At 39.7% G+C, this 13,775-nt stretch overlaps 1 protein-coding gene across 1 annotated transcript in view; it reads right to left on the reverse strand.

Moving 5' to 3' along the window:
* Positions 1-13,775, reverse strand: part of Erc1 (ELKS/RAB6-interacting/CAST family member 1) — a 288,788-nt gene that overhangs the window by 41,407 nt on the left and 233,606 nt on the right. Inside the window, 1 exon segment of the mRNA XM_076940435.1 lies at positions 8,279-8,377. Coding sequence (XP_076796550.1) covers positions 8,279-8,377 — 99 coding nt within the window.

Below are 13,775 nucleotides of genomic sequence, written 5' to 3' on the forward strand. Positions count from 1 at the left end.
AAAAAACAGCACCACTGCACAGTGATACAGCAAAATAACCACAATTGTATCAAGCTTATCGGCAATTCCTTTTCTCTCCTATTTTCTATCTTCCTGCTGCAAAAGCTACTGTGTGTTTGTTTTCTCATCCACAAAAAGCCCCACAGTGGTTCATACAGCCCAGGTCACTTCTGTCAGAGAGGAGAGGACTATCTAGGTGAGGACGCTTCCTTTCTTGTCTCCTGGAGACATGGAATAAGGGAACTGAAGACACGCCAAGAAGGAAAGACTGTCTATGCTCATGGATTGGCAAAGCTGATACATAAAAATGGCTGTACTGCCAAAGTGATCTACAGAGTCAACACAGCCCTCATCAAATTACCAACCATGTTCTTCACAGAACTAGAAGAAATTCCTCTAAAGGTTCAGAAGAGCAAAAGCAATCCTAAGCAGCAAGAACAGTAATGGAGGTGTAACACTGGGCACTATAAGAGTCCACAGAAACTGTATGATACTGGCACAGAACATCTGATTAATGGAATGGAGAATACAGAAATAAACCTACACAACTAGTATCACACAGTATTCAAGAAAGATATACAAAAGACACATTTTTCAACAAATAATGCTGAGTTATCTGGATATATACATGTAGAAGGACAAAAACTAGATCTTCATCTCTTACCCTGTACAAAAATCAATTAAAAATAAGCCAAGCATTATAATGCAAGATCTGAAATTTTCAAACTGCTACAAGTACAGAAGTTTTCAAATGAAAGACCAAAGTGTGGATGCTTCAATCCTACATAGAAGGGGAAACAAAATAATCACAGGAGGGAGGGAGGGATCTGGGAGGGAGAGAGGAGGGGATGGGGAAAACAATTGAATAGAAATATGTAGCTGTGGGGGATGGATAACTGGGGGTAGCCACTAGAAATTCCCAGACACCAAGGAAGCGAAAGGCTCCCAGGACCCAATGGGGATGACTTTATCCAACAAAGGGGAGATAGAACCTGTATAGAGACCATCTCCAGTAGATAGGCACAGCCTCCTAGTTGAGGGATCGGGCCACCCACCCATATCGAAATTGTTAACCCAGAAATGTTCCTGTCCAATGGAAAGACAAGGACAAAAAATGGAACAGAGACTGAAGGAAAGGTCATCCAGAGACTGCCCTACCTAGGGATCCATCCCATCTGCAGACACCAACCCCACACACAATTGCTGATGCCAAGAAGTGCTTGCTAACAGGAGCCTGATATGGCTGTTCCCTGAGAGGTTCTACCAATACAGATACAGATACTCACAGTCAACCATTGGACTGAGCCGGGGAACCCCAATAGAAGAGCTAGGAAAAGGACTGAAGAAGGGGATTGCAACCCCATAGGAAGAACAATATCAACTAAGTGGACCCCCTAGAGCTCCCAGAGAGTAAACCACCAACCAAAGAGTAAACATGGAGGAACCCATGGCTGCAGATACATATGCAATATGTAGCAGAGGATGGCTTTACCTGACATCAATGGGAGGGAAGGGAGGCTTGATTCCCCAGCACAGGGGGATACTAGAGGGGTGAATCGGGAGAGGGTGAGTAGGTAGAGGAGCACCCTCATAGAGGCAAAGGAGAAAGGGGAGAAAGGGGACCGGGTGGAGGGGCAACCGGGAAGGGGGATATCATTTGAAATGTAAATGAATAAAATGATTAATAATGATGATGATAATGATGATGATAATAATTTTAAAAAAGACATAGGTGTAGCAAGGAGTTTCTGAAAGGTCTCCGACACAAGAAATAATTTCAGGAGCTGAGAAGTGGGATGATATGAAATGAAAATGCTTTTGTACATCAAAAGAAATTATCAAACACGTTATTTGAAGACAGCTTAGTGAATGGAACAAATTTTTGCCAAGTACACATCCAATGGGTAAATAAAGGTTGTAAAAACTAAACAAACCTCAAATCATAAAATCAACAAATAGGCCTCAAGATGAACTACAAAAGGCCCATAGATATTTGAAGAGTTCAATATCCTTAGCTATTAGGGAAATGAAAATTAAAACTGCTTCAAGAATCAATTTCACCTAGCAAAAACATATTTTAAAAAGACAAATGACAAGAAATCCTGGTAAGGATGTGGGAAGAAAGGGATCCTTATCCAATGTTGATGGCAATGTAAACTGGTGCAGCCATTATGGAAGTCAAACTCTGTGCCAGAACTTGATCAAAACTGGCATATATATATTTAGCATTTTTAGTGGTTTTAACTACTTCTTTAAGTGATTCAAGATAAAACACAGATTCAAGATAAAAACCAATTTATCAATATAATGATCCCAGTTAAATAGTGTTGCAAATGGAATTGAAATTATGGCAAGCTCAAATCAGGGCAAACATTTTATGCATTCCATCATATTACTGACAGTCCTGTGGACAGTGGAAAATAACCAGCCTTGCTTTTCAATTTGATACAAGAACTTGAAAGCAAGATTTGAAGAGTTTCAGAAAATTAATTAATACTTTGATATGTCTGTGATTTCAAATTCAGTTGACTTGTTAATTTCCAAATGAAATGCATAAAATATAATCTGACAGAAAGGCAACCATTTCTTAACACTCATAGATTCTATCTTCCCAAAGGCAAATACACTAGATATTGATGTATTAGTCTCTCAAACATGACAAAATCTAACTAGTTTTATAATACATTTTTACTTTTATAATAAAAAATTCAATGAAAGCTTATTAGAAATGTTTATTGTCTTTATTAAAAATCACAAACCTGGGACCTACCCTATGATTGTAAATGACTGAATGACATGCCATATAATTTGTGTTATCATGTGATAATGTTTTTTTTTGTTATTTGTAGTGGTTTACATAACAAAAATTACATAGAACTCCCATCCTCTGTTAGCTTCTGTTACTGTTCATATAGTTAATGTGTGGCTCAAGACCATTATTCTATATCAAATGTAACCAAGAGAAGCCAATATATATATGATTATATATCCTATATGATTATATATATCATAAAATATATAAATATATATTTCTATTTTATAATCATATGTATTTTATTTGTGTGCATATACACCTATTAAATTGAGGGTGAACAGGCATTGTTCTGGACAACAGGAAAGCAATCATATTAAAATCCTTTTACTCATGGCTCCAATGTTCTCTTGTCAAGGAAGAAGAAGAAAGGATAAACTGAAGGGATAAAGAACAGCATGAACGAGCTAATCTAGACAGAAAATCTGCCTTTGTTAGGGTTTCCAGTGCTATGATGAAACACCTTGACCAAAAGCAAGTTGGGGAGTAAAGGGCTTATTTGGCTTACACTTCACATCACTCTTTATCATTGAGAGAAGTCAGGACAGAAACTCAAACAGGGCAGGAACCTGGAGGCAGGAGCTGATGCAGTGACTATGGGGTTGGTAGTGATGCTGCTTGCTGGCTTCCTCCATATGGCTTGCTCAGTTTGCTTTCATGGAGCAGAGGCCACTCCTGCACTCCACTGATCACTACTGAAGAAAATGCCTTACAACTCGATCTTCTGTAGGCATTTTCTAGGTTGAGGCTACCTTTTCTCTGATGACCCTAGCATGTGCTGAGTTGACGTAAATCTAGCCTGCCTTTGTTCTGGTGCTCTCACTGGGGTGGCCAAGGTGGTCAGATTTGTACTACTGTTTGGAGTCCTATGTTGGCAAACAAGCCACTGCTACTGATGAAATGTATTCTTTTACAGAAAATGTTACACTGACTATATATATGTTAGAGGAAATCTCTTAACAAAATTCAAAGTATCTTCTTTTTATTATTATTATTATTATTATTATTATTATTATTATTATTATTATTATTTGTTTGTGTGTGTGTGTGTGTGCGCGCATATCACGGTTCACATATGGAGGTCAGTTTGTAGAGTTAGTTTTCTCCCTCTGACATAGGTGGGGTTAGGGAGATAGAATTCAGGCTGTCATGCTTGTTTAGCAAGCATCTTTACCCATTGAACAATCTCACTAGCCTGAAAGTTGTTTTCCTAAAGGAAAGTATTCCTCAACATACATGACATCAAACTTTCAGTAATAAAATGTATCCTGGTTGCCACATAACAACAGCTTCTAGTCACTTGTCCTAGAACATAGAAATGCCTGGGACCCCTGAGTCCCAACTTCCAAATCTCCCCTCTACAGTCTTACCTCTGAAATAAAAACAATGTACTTAGATGATGATATTTCCAATAATAGTAACTAACAGTCACTGAAAATGTATTCTTCTTGGAATAAGATCTAAATTAATGAGTTCAACAGCAAAAAAACAGTAACAGCATTGCACAAAGTCCAGTGCTTAGGGCTGTAAGAAACTGCTGACAGCATCCTACAACAGCACAAAGCACTGATAAACTCATGAACTAGGTAAAGAAACTCCTACAGAGAGGTGACCTGACTTTCCTCGGCCACAGAGTTAAATGGTGGTGTCTAGATCCAGACTGTGTAGTCTAGGTCCCTGTCTCACAAGTGTGTACTTCTGACACCACTGTCTCTTAGAGAGAAAGCCAAAGTGGAGAGAGCACACCAGCCAGCAGGTGCTACAGTGAGGGCTCAGCAAAGACTGTTCAAAAGCCTGCGCTCGGAACCTCAGGCTCTGCAGCCTCCCCGCCTGGCCCAGCTCAGTGCTTTCAGCTCCTCCCAACTCACTATTTATGGTTTCTACTTTAGACTCCAGCTTCACCAGAGTGTGGTGGCTTATAAAATGCTTTAGAGAACACATTAATTTCTTAAGTTGGTAGGAAAATATAAATTTCAAATTCAAAATTTTGTTAAGAAAAATTCATTTTCTGTAGAGACAACACAGAAATAAATACAAGAAAGAAAGAAGCCAAGACTTCTGCAGTGCTTTAGGGACTGCTCATACAATTCTTGATTTTGTTTTTGAGACAGGGTCTTGTCTCAGAGCTCAAGATGGCCTTGAATTTATAATCTTTCTGCCTCAGATATCTAAGTGCTGATATTATAGGCACATACCACAACCCCAGCCTTTATTAGTGTGTTTTCTTAGGTAAAATGTTTTTCCATATAAAGTGTGTGGCAGAGTTTAAAAAGTATGAAGCACTGTATTGTATAAACAACAGTTCCTGCTAACTAGCTGCAAAGGCACCATGAGAGCCACCCACAGCAGCAGGCGCAGTTGGCCTCTAAGAACACAGGTAGGAAAGGGTTAGTCTAAGCAGGAGCAGAGGAAGCTTGGTCTAGACCTCGCTCCATCAGAGCAGCAGACATGGAAATGTAGACTCCAGACCAGGACATGAGATGGCTTGTTTATTTTTAATCTCCTGGTACAATTACTCAGTAACTTTATTTTCCAAAGCAATAATGTGTTTCTTATCATTGACAGAAAAAGGGCTGAGTAAAACAATTCATGTATATGAAGGGCACACTTCTTGCTCGTGGCAAGCCAAGAAGCTTACATGTCCTGCCAAAAAACTGGAGAAGGCAGAATCATTTGTGTACAAATGACTGCTAAACTACAGCTATTGTGTGGCCCCTACATACCTCATGGTAACAAATACATGCCCTTGCAGTGTGCAGATAAACAACCAGGGCACAGATTTCCTTTCGTTTTTTAGCTTTTTCTGGTGTGCAGCATGCTTTCTGGTTGCTACTGTACATTTCCCTTCCTGCACTTTTCCTACCTGTTGCTAAAAGTCATATAGAAACCTGGCCACTGAAGGACTTACCTTTTATCCTTTTTGGCTGTGTTCAATATTCAGAGGTTGATATATTTGCATTTTTAAAGCAGTTTAACATCAAGACACAGACATTCAGGGAGAGCTGACTCCAAAGGAGTGAGGTCAACAAAAGCATGGGCAGTGTGTCCAGCGGATGCAAGCACCAGTACGTGTGAGCTTAGTAGTCACAATTATCACTTTCCAAGAAACTGACTTCCTTAGACAAACTTCAAGGGCATAAGATCAAAGGAAGATATGGCCACAGCTGCACTGTGTTTTCCAGCCAGAGGGTCTGTAAAGGAGAATTTAGACAGTGCCCTGACAGCTGTTGAACACCACAGCATTGTAAGAAAAGGAATTAAAATAATTTCCTTTTCTAAAAACTTCCTCCTTTATTCCAACTTTTTTTTAGTGCCATTTTAAGACTAATGTTAAAGCCCTAGGTAGATCCTAGGTTCTGACCCTCAGAATTCATCGTATTCTCTATAAGCAGGTAGGAACATGAGAAGGTATAGTTCACAGTACAGTTTTTTAAAAATAAAACAGACTACATATTTATAATTATCATAAAGTGTATTTTAAACATAGGCTAATAGCAACATAGCTGTCTGTCCCCTACCCCCTATTAATCTGTGGTGAGTTACTAAACAAGACACTGTAAAATCATCAGAGACAGGATGATTTATAAATAAAATCATCAATTGAGAAATTTCATTATATGCCCTGGAAATTCTGTCAAAAATGTACAGAAAGAAATTATAAATGTGACTAATAACACACAAAAAGAAAAAAAGGACACAAAATCCAAACCCCACTATGTCAAAAGCACAGCAATCCACACAAGAGTCATGTGAAAATGAAGGGGCAGAAAGCACACTGGGAGTTCACGACTTTACAGAGGAGATGTGAAGGTGATCATGAAGAAAGAAACATGAAAACAAGCGAAAATCATTTCTGTAATTAAGGAAAGCTGTTTCTCACCGTTCTGAACAAAATGGCTGAACTAAGAGCATCTGATTGGCTATGCCCATATACCCTCCTCCTCATCCTATGGGGAGAGATGACAAGGGAACAATGCCCCAGGGCAGCATGGGAATGAAAAAGAGTTGGTTAGTATTAAAACAAAGACATAAACATAATGTAGCAGAAAAGAAGTTCTTGGCTGTTTATACATTAGGTTCTAGCTCCCTAAACTACAAATTAGTAATGAGCTTATGGTCCATGTCTACTCCCCTCCCTTTCCAGAGCTGGTGTAATGTTCTCAAGTCAGAGCTTTTCTGTAGGATCTACTTGTTCTTTCTCCATTTCTGTTTGTCCTTCCCACATCCTATACCTCTACCTCATATCCAAACCTGTTGCATGGAAAAGATCTGACATGTTTCATGCAGAGGCTAGACAGTCTTAATTCAGTAGCAGAAAGCAGGCAGAGCAGTGGTTTCTAGGTGGGGGACACCAGGTAGATGGTTCTCCATTTGATGTAAGGCTGATTCTGTTTTCCCTCTAAAGTACTAGGTGTGTCTCAGCAGCCTTAGTAAAGGCCATCTTATAGGACCATTCATTCTGACTCTTAGAATAACATGTTGGATGCCAATTACTACTTTCATCTATATGTTTCTATGGCTTCTTCTAAGACAATGCCCCAGTTGTCACTTGGTAGATGTTTAGTGGGGGAGTTTTCCTTGACTTTGCAGTCATATGGTTGTAATTACTTGGCTATTATTTTTCCCCTTAGTTTCGCATTTTTATACATTTTAAAACTGGGTGTGACAGAGATGTTGAAACTGATTTTGGGCACAGAGATATGAAATAATCTGCCCAATCTCAATGAACAAGGATTCATCATATTCAAGATCTTGAGAGGGCTTTTTTCCCCCTCCTTTCAAAAATCTGCAATTGAATATGATTCTCTTCGATTTCATGAATATCTCTTTTGCATTAGTAACAAGCTGAAAGCAATATCTCTTGAGAATGTCATACTGAAAGGGTATACCAGGAAATGAAGGGAAAAAATTAAATTTCATCTATCATCCTATTCAAAAAAGATTTAATTTTTTTGTGGTCCTGGAGATTCAAGTTAGGGCCTTGCGCACACTAGATAAGGTACTGACCAGTGAGGGAAATTCCAGCCTGCAGCTGTACCTTTAACGGACGATGTGCAGAGAGTAAATACTCTGCAATTCAACAAGAATTAATTTCTGTGCTTAACCAATTCTTTAATAAGAAAAGTAGGACTCACTCAGTTTTTTTTTCATCTCAAGGCAATTACTTAATAATAGTTCTTATAAATAATTGAAGCATATGCTTTTTTTTTTTTTTTTTGGTTTTTCAAGACAGGGTTTCTCTGTGTAGTCCTGGCTGTCCTGGAACTCACTCTGTAGACCAAGCTGGCCTCGAACGAAGCATATGCTTTTATGATGTACAGAATCATAAACTTCCTATATTGAAATTATTTGAAGAAAAGCTAAGATTCTTCTAATTTATAACCTAGAATTTGCAATATGTTACCACAACATATGTGGATATAAGTGATCTCTTTAAAAAGATGAAACACTCAAGCATGGTCTTACCTGGTCTGGGGAGGGTTTATGGTTCGTCTGATTGGAACGGGAGGATCTGAAGTGATCATCCTCATAGTTGTCAGCCATCAGTTTCATTCGATTTTGTGTCTGAAAAGAAATTCATAGCTTAAATTGAGATACAATCCCCATGATAGATACATGGTAGAGCAACAAGTACCTTAAAGACATTCATGAGCATGAAAATAGTCCCATCCACAATAAAATCAATTAAACACAGAATTAGGAAGGGTACTGTCAAGGGTTTAGTCAAAGCAATTCAAATACTGAAGCCCTAACCACAACATCACTGCTTCTAGAGACAAGGTCTTTAGGAACTAATTGAGACTCAATGAAGTCAAAGGGTTGACTCCTACCTTGTGGCTGTAGATGTGTTCTGAGAGCAAACGAGTCAAAGATCTGCTCTATGTGAACAGAGAAGATAGCCCCAGTGAGGAAGAGCACTCTCAGCAGGAAAAGAGTCAGCAGAGACCTTGATCTCAGACCTCCATACTGTGAGCAAACAGATAAACTACTATTTCAGCCACCTACACTATGGTATTTGTTATGGTTACTTGAGCTAAAATAGGTAGGTAAATTTGTGTAGGGAAGACAACAGTCTCAAAGCAAGACCTTTATATACTATATTTTTTATACCTATAATTAAGACTAGATTGTATTATATATGGTATTCTGTAACTTTAATATTTTAGATTACATTTAGGTAGGACTCATTTCCATGTTATCTATGAAATTACTTATTATTTAAACAGCTCATTCAGTTTTGGGTAGACTTTATATAAATATTATGATTGTAAGTATTTGGGAAGAAGTTATTACTTATAGATTAAATAATAGATCATCTAGAAAAATCTAAGAGAATTAAAAAGTGTGTAACTTACTACAGAAGATACATGTACAAAAGTTAATAGCAATTAATAAATAATTTAGGTTTCAAAAATAAATGTTCCAAAAGCCTTTCTGATCCACCATCTTTGCTACAAAGGTGGTGACTTTGGGCAGCTGGTAAATGAGTGCCTCACAACCATCTTATAATCACTTATGTGGGTCAGAATATACAAAAGTTATGTATAGTTCACAATAAAATATTGTTCAAATAAAAGTTTTAAAGCATCAAAAGTCTTGCTTATATTGTATGGTTTTTAAGTGTTTACCATGAACATAATCTAAAGAATAAGTTACAGAAGGATCCCCCATGATTCCCCTATGAGTGACAATCACTATCAATATTAAGGTATTTTAGGTGGTTTAAATGAGATGTCCTCCATAGGCTCAGGTATTTGAACACTTGGTCTTTAGTTGGAGGTCCTGTTGGGGAAAGTTTAGTAGGTACAGCTTTGGTGGGGTGGGCTTTGAGAGTATATTGCATGGCCTACTTCCAGTTAACTCTCTGCTCTTTGTTTAAGGTAACAAAAGTCAGCTTCCTGATCCTGCTGTGATGCTTCCCTGACATAAGGGACTCTTATCCCTCTGGAATGTAGGTCAAAATGAACATCCTCTATAAACTGCTTTGGCCATGGTCTGTTACACAGCAATGGGCAGTAACAAATAAACCAAGTATTCTATTCTGCCTCCTCTTGGTAGTAAACTCGTAAGAGGGAACTCTTGTGAGTCACCCTCATTTGGGATCTATTTCTGTGTACATGTGTAAGGCCCGCCAGGAGGGGAGAAACTCCCTCTCAGCCCACGGGAATTCATGGCCACCCCAATAACTGCAATTATGAAATTAACACGAGGTATATTTGATTTCAATGCACTGAGGCCGCACTTCAAGCCTGTCCTACGCAGAGGCAAGCAATGAAGTACGACCCCCTTAGAGAAGAGGAAGAGCTTTTTAAAGGGAAAAACCGCAACCCAGGGAGATGAAGGGGGAAATCATGATTAAGTATCTATAGAAAGCACCTGTCCAGTGTTCAGCTTCCGTGACAGGTTCAAGGAACAGTTATGGGGAAATATCAAACCCTATCTAATTTGTCTTGTGGTCAGTTCTGTTCCTGGTATCCAGGGTGCATGGGCACACTGACCTGAACTCCCAGCTCAAACCCTATTCAATCTATCTTGTCTTGTAGATAGCTAGTTTCCTAGGACCCAGAGCGCAGAACAAGCTGATCTGCACTCTTGACTCCATCTGTGGAAGGTTTAAAAATTTTTAACTCTTTCACATGCTACTTTAAACACCACTCTACCATGCAGAGTATGGCTAATCTCTGGAAGGAAACACTGTTTCATTTTCCCAGCCATCTGGCTTTGTCAAAATTTGACTGGTTATCTTTAACACATTTTATGGTGAAATAAAAGCATTTTGATTATTTCAAAAAAAAAAAAAAAAAAAAAGGTTACAGAGATACCTAGTGAATGATGATGCCTGGGGGCAAGAACTTTAAGGTCAAATTGGCTTAGTTTAAATTCTACTTCTATATACTAGTTATCTATCCTTCAGCATGTTATGAGGTAAATTCTGAACCTCAATTTCCCTATCTTTAAAATGGGGTTAGATCATGGATTTTGACTAAAAGACTATAGTAAGAGTTTGTTAATTAAGTTAATAGAAAGAAAGCATTTAGAAAGGTACATAGTCTAAATTCAGTACCTAATAACTTTTAAGGATTATTAGTCTGATAATGATAAACATTAATTTTCATGGTCTTACTCCTAATTTTTCCTGGTTGTATCCAATGGATTGCTTAACCTGCATTGTTGAACACTCAGGTTCTTTATATTTTAACCTAACACATGTATATTTGTCAGTTTGTCCTTCCAGTGTATGACAGAAAAGAGAATATATATCAACAAATAAAGATACCAAATTTTTGTTTTCTAGAATGCCTTCTGGTGACTTGAACGTTTGTTTCTGCTCAAAGTTCACATATTAAAATCTTACCCACAAGTGCTGAAAAGACTGAGAGGTGAGATCTTTTAAGTCTTTAAGTTAGTCTTCTTCTAAAGGTGGCTAAGGGGCACACCCATCCATTCTGCCACTTGAGCAGACATCGAGAAGGAACACACAGCAAGGCAGAGTGAACGCTCCATTGATGCTGTTGAAGCCCTATCTTAGGTTTCCATTCTTTTGTTGTTTATAAACTACAGTTGAAGATACTTAGCCTGAACATACTAGGATAATGACTAGTAAGCCTTCAAGGCAGCTCTCAGAAGAGAAGGAAGGACAAGAAACAACAACACAGTCACACCTAAAGAATGTCCAAAGCATCTGGATACCACTGTGTGCTCAGGAAAGCCTGTGATGATTGTACTGTGAATGTGGGCAAGGATTAGATTCCCAAAACATGCTTGGCCACGTAAGGCACAATGTAACATGGCTCCCACCCTGGAGCAAAGCCCGCTGGAAATGGGTCTCCACAAGTGTTGATAGTTGCTGTGGTGTAAGGCTTGTTTGTATAGTAACGTGCAGACTTTCAAGTTTCTCCTTCAAGGAGGGTCCTCTCTGCCAAGGTTAATGATTCCTTGATCATGAGAAATGGCACAAGACTGGGAGGCAAGGGTGTAGTTAATGTCTCAGCAAAATGGTGAATGCTGAGACCTTCAGGCTAGCCCTTAAGGCTGTGGAAAAGAACTCTGAAAACATGAGTTTGAGAATATACAATTTCTCAAGTATGCAAAATATAAGGATACAATATGAATTGTATTAAGGAGCTTTGAAGACCTAAAATAACAGAGGCAGCTGCATTGTGAGCTAGCTTGTCAGAAAAATAAATAGGCAGACAGATACAAAGCAGGGACATTCCTGAGTTCAATATCAGCTTGGGACAGAGCTAGTTTGGGCCTAGGCATGTTGGAAATGGTAATCTCAGGGCAGGATCCCAACCAGTTAGCTCATTGTCTGTGCTTAAAAGGCAGTCAGATCTGTGAATTCATCAGGGGGTCAGGGTCATGAAATGCTGATTCATGGGATAATCAAAAGAGAATCTGGGTAGATGACTGAATTGATATGTAAATAAAAGACTGGACTTCTGATTTGCAAGAGAGAGCTATCCAGAGAGTTCTTTAGAACTGCAAGATAGAGCTGTCTTGAGAGTTTTCTGGAAAGCTGCCTCCAGCAGAATGTAAGGCATCTAGCTTGTAATCCACGATTTGACTCTGAGTTGTTCCTTTTTCAACTCCCATACACTCCTTCCTCAGAACTCCTCTCCAAGATGAGGCTGGTTCCTGGCAAACAGAAGCCAATCTTTCCTACCTGATCTAGGACATGTTTAAAACTTAAAAGCAATCTGAATAAAGCATACACTAATCCATTTCTAAGGCAGAAAAGCACTTCAAGTGCTTTTGAGGATGAGTGTGTAAGCACAAGAAGCTGACCTGAGTAGAAAGAGCACTTGACCCATGTGACAGTGTAAGAATAAATTGTAAAAATGAAATTTTAGGTCTCAACGTGAGTTTCTTAGGCTCAGAGTTTCAATTTACACTCAAGTGTTAGCTGCCCCTGGGGTGCATTCCAAGGGCTTGAATAAACATTTCAAAGGCACAAAAGACCCAAGATAGAGGCAATAAAACACCTGGGTAAACGGAAGTCACTTGAAAGGAATTCTCCCAGGAGCAAGATACAGATGTAAATTAGGATAATTGGGATGGGGGCTAGATGGAAACCAGGCTTGGGAACGGATGTTTGATATATCCAATCATATGTAACCGCGCCAAACTTTCCCGCTCTCCCCAACCCCTACCCATAAATATCCCAAGTTTCCTGGGCTTGGGGTCGGAATCTCTATCTCTTGCGTGAGATATATTCCGGCCCGAGGGCCCTCGTCATTAAACCTCCTCTGCAATTGCATCAAGAAGGTTTCTCGTGTGTCCTTGGGTTCGTGCAGGTCCGGACTTGGGTGAGAGTCCCCTTTTGGGGTCTTACATTTTGGTTCCCTGACCGGGAACCTCTCGACCACCCTAGACACACGACGACCCCTTGGAGGTAGGTTTGTGTGAGTGGTGTGTGTGAGAGTGCGCGCCGCTGTCCTTGTCTCTTTGTTTTGGTTTCTTCTGCTGTCTTTGTTTCTGTGTTTTGATATTGCTTTCTTTGGTGAGGGGAATCTTCCCCATCGGAGACTGAGTGCAGCTGTCATTGTGGACCGTGAGGGCCCAATGACTGTGGATGGACAGACGTGTTGAAACCCACAGGCTGCAGCCCGGGAAGGACGCTTCACGGGTGGTTAGGGAGTCAGAGTGGTCTGGCTGCCCTTGGGGAAAGGCGGTATCCTTTCCCATCTGGGTTAGGGAGTCAGGGAGGTCTGACTGCCCTGTTTTGGAACAGGAGATGAGTGCTCCTGCTAGGGGGAAGATGTGGAATCCTTCCCGTCAGAGGTCGCGTTTGGCTGGTTCTATGAGACCAAACTCGGGCAAGTGTGTCTGACTGTGTTAGTTCTGTGTGTTTATATTTTGTGTACAGTCTTTCTGGAACCCCTCCCTGCCGCTACTGTGTGGCAGAGTACCTGAGCCAGGCTCCACAACCACTGGCTGCCCTGGCCCCCTCGGTGGTCCC

Source organism: Arvicanthis niloticus, chromosome 9 (genome assembly GCF_011762505.2).
Source record: "Arvicanthis niloticus isolate mArvNil1 chromosome 9, mArvNil1.pat.X, whole genome shotgun sequence".
NCBI classification, from domain to species: Eukaryota; Metazoa; Chordata; class Mammalia; order Rodentia; family Muridae; genus Arvicanthis; species Arvicanthis niloticus.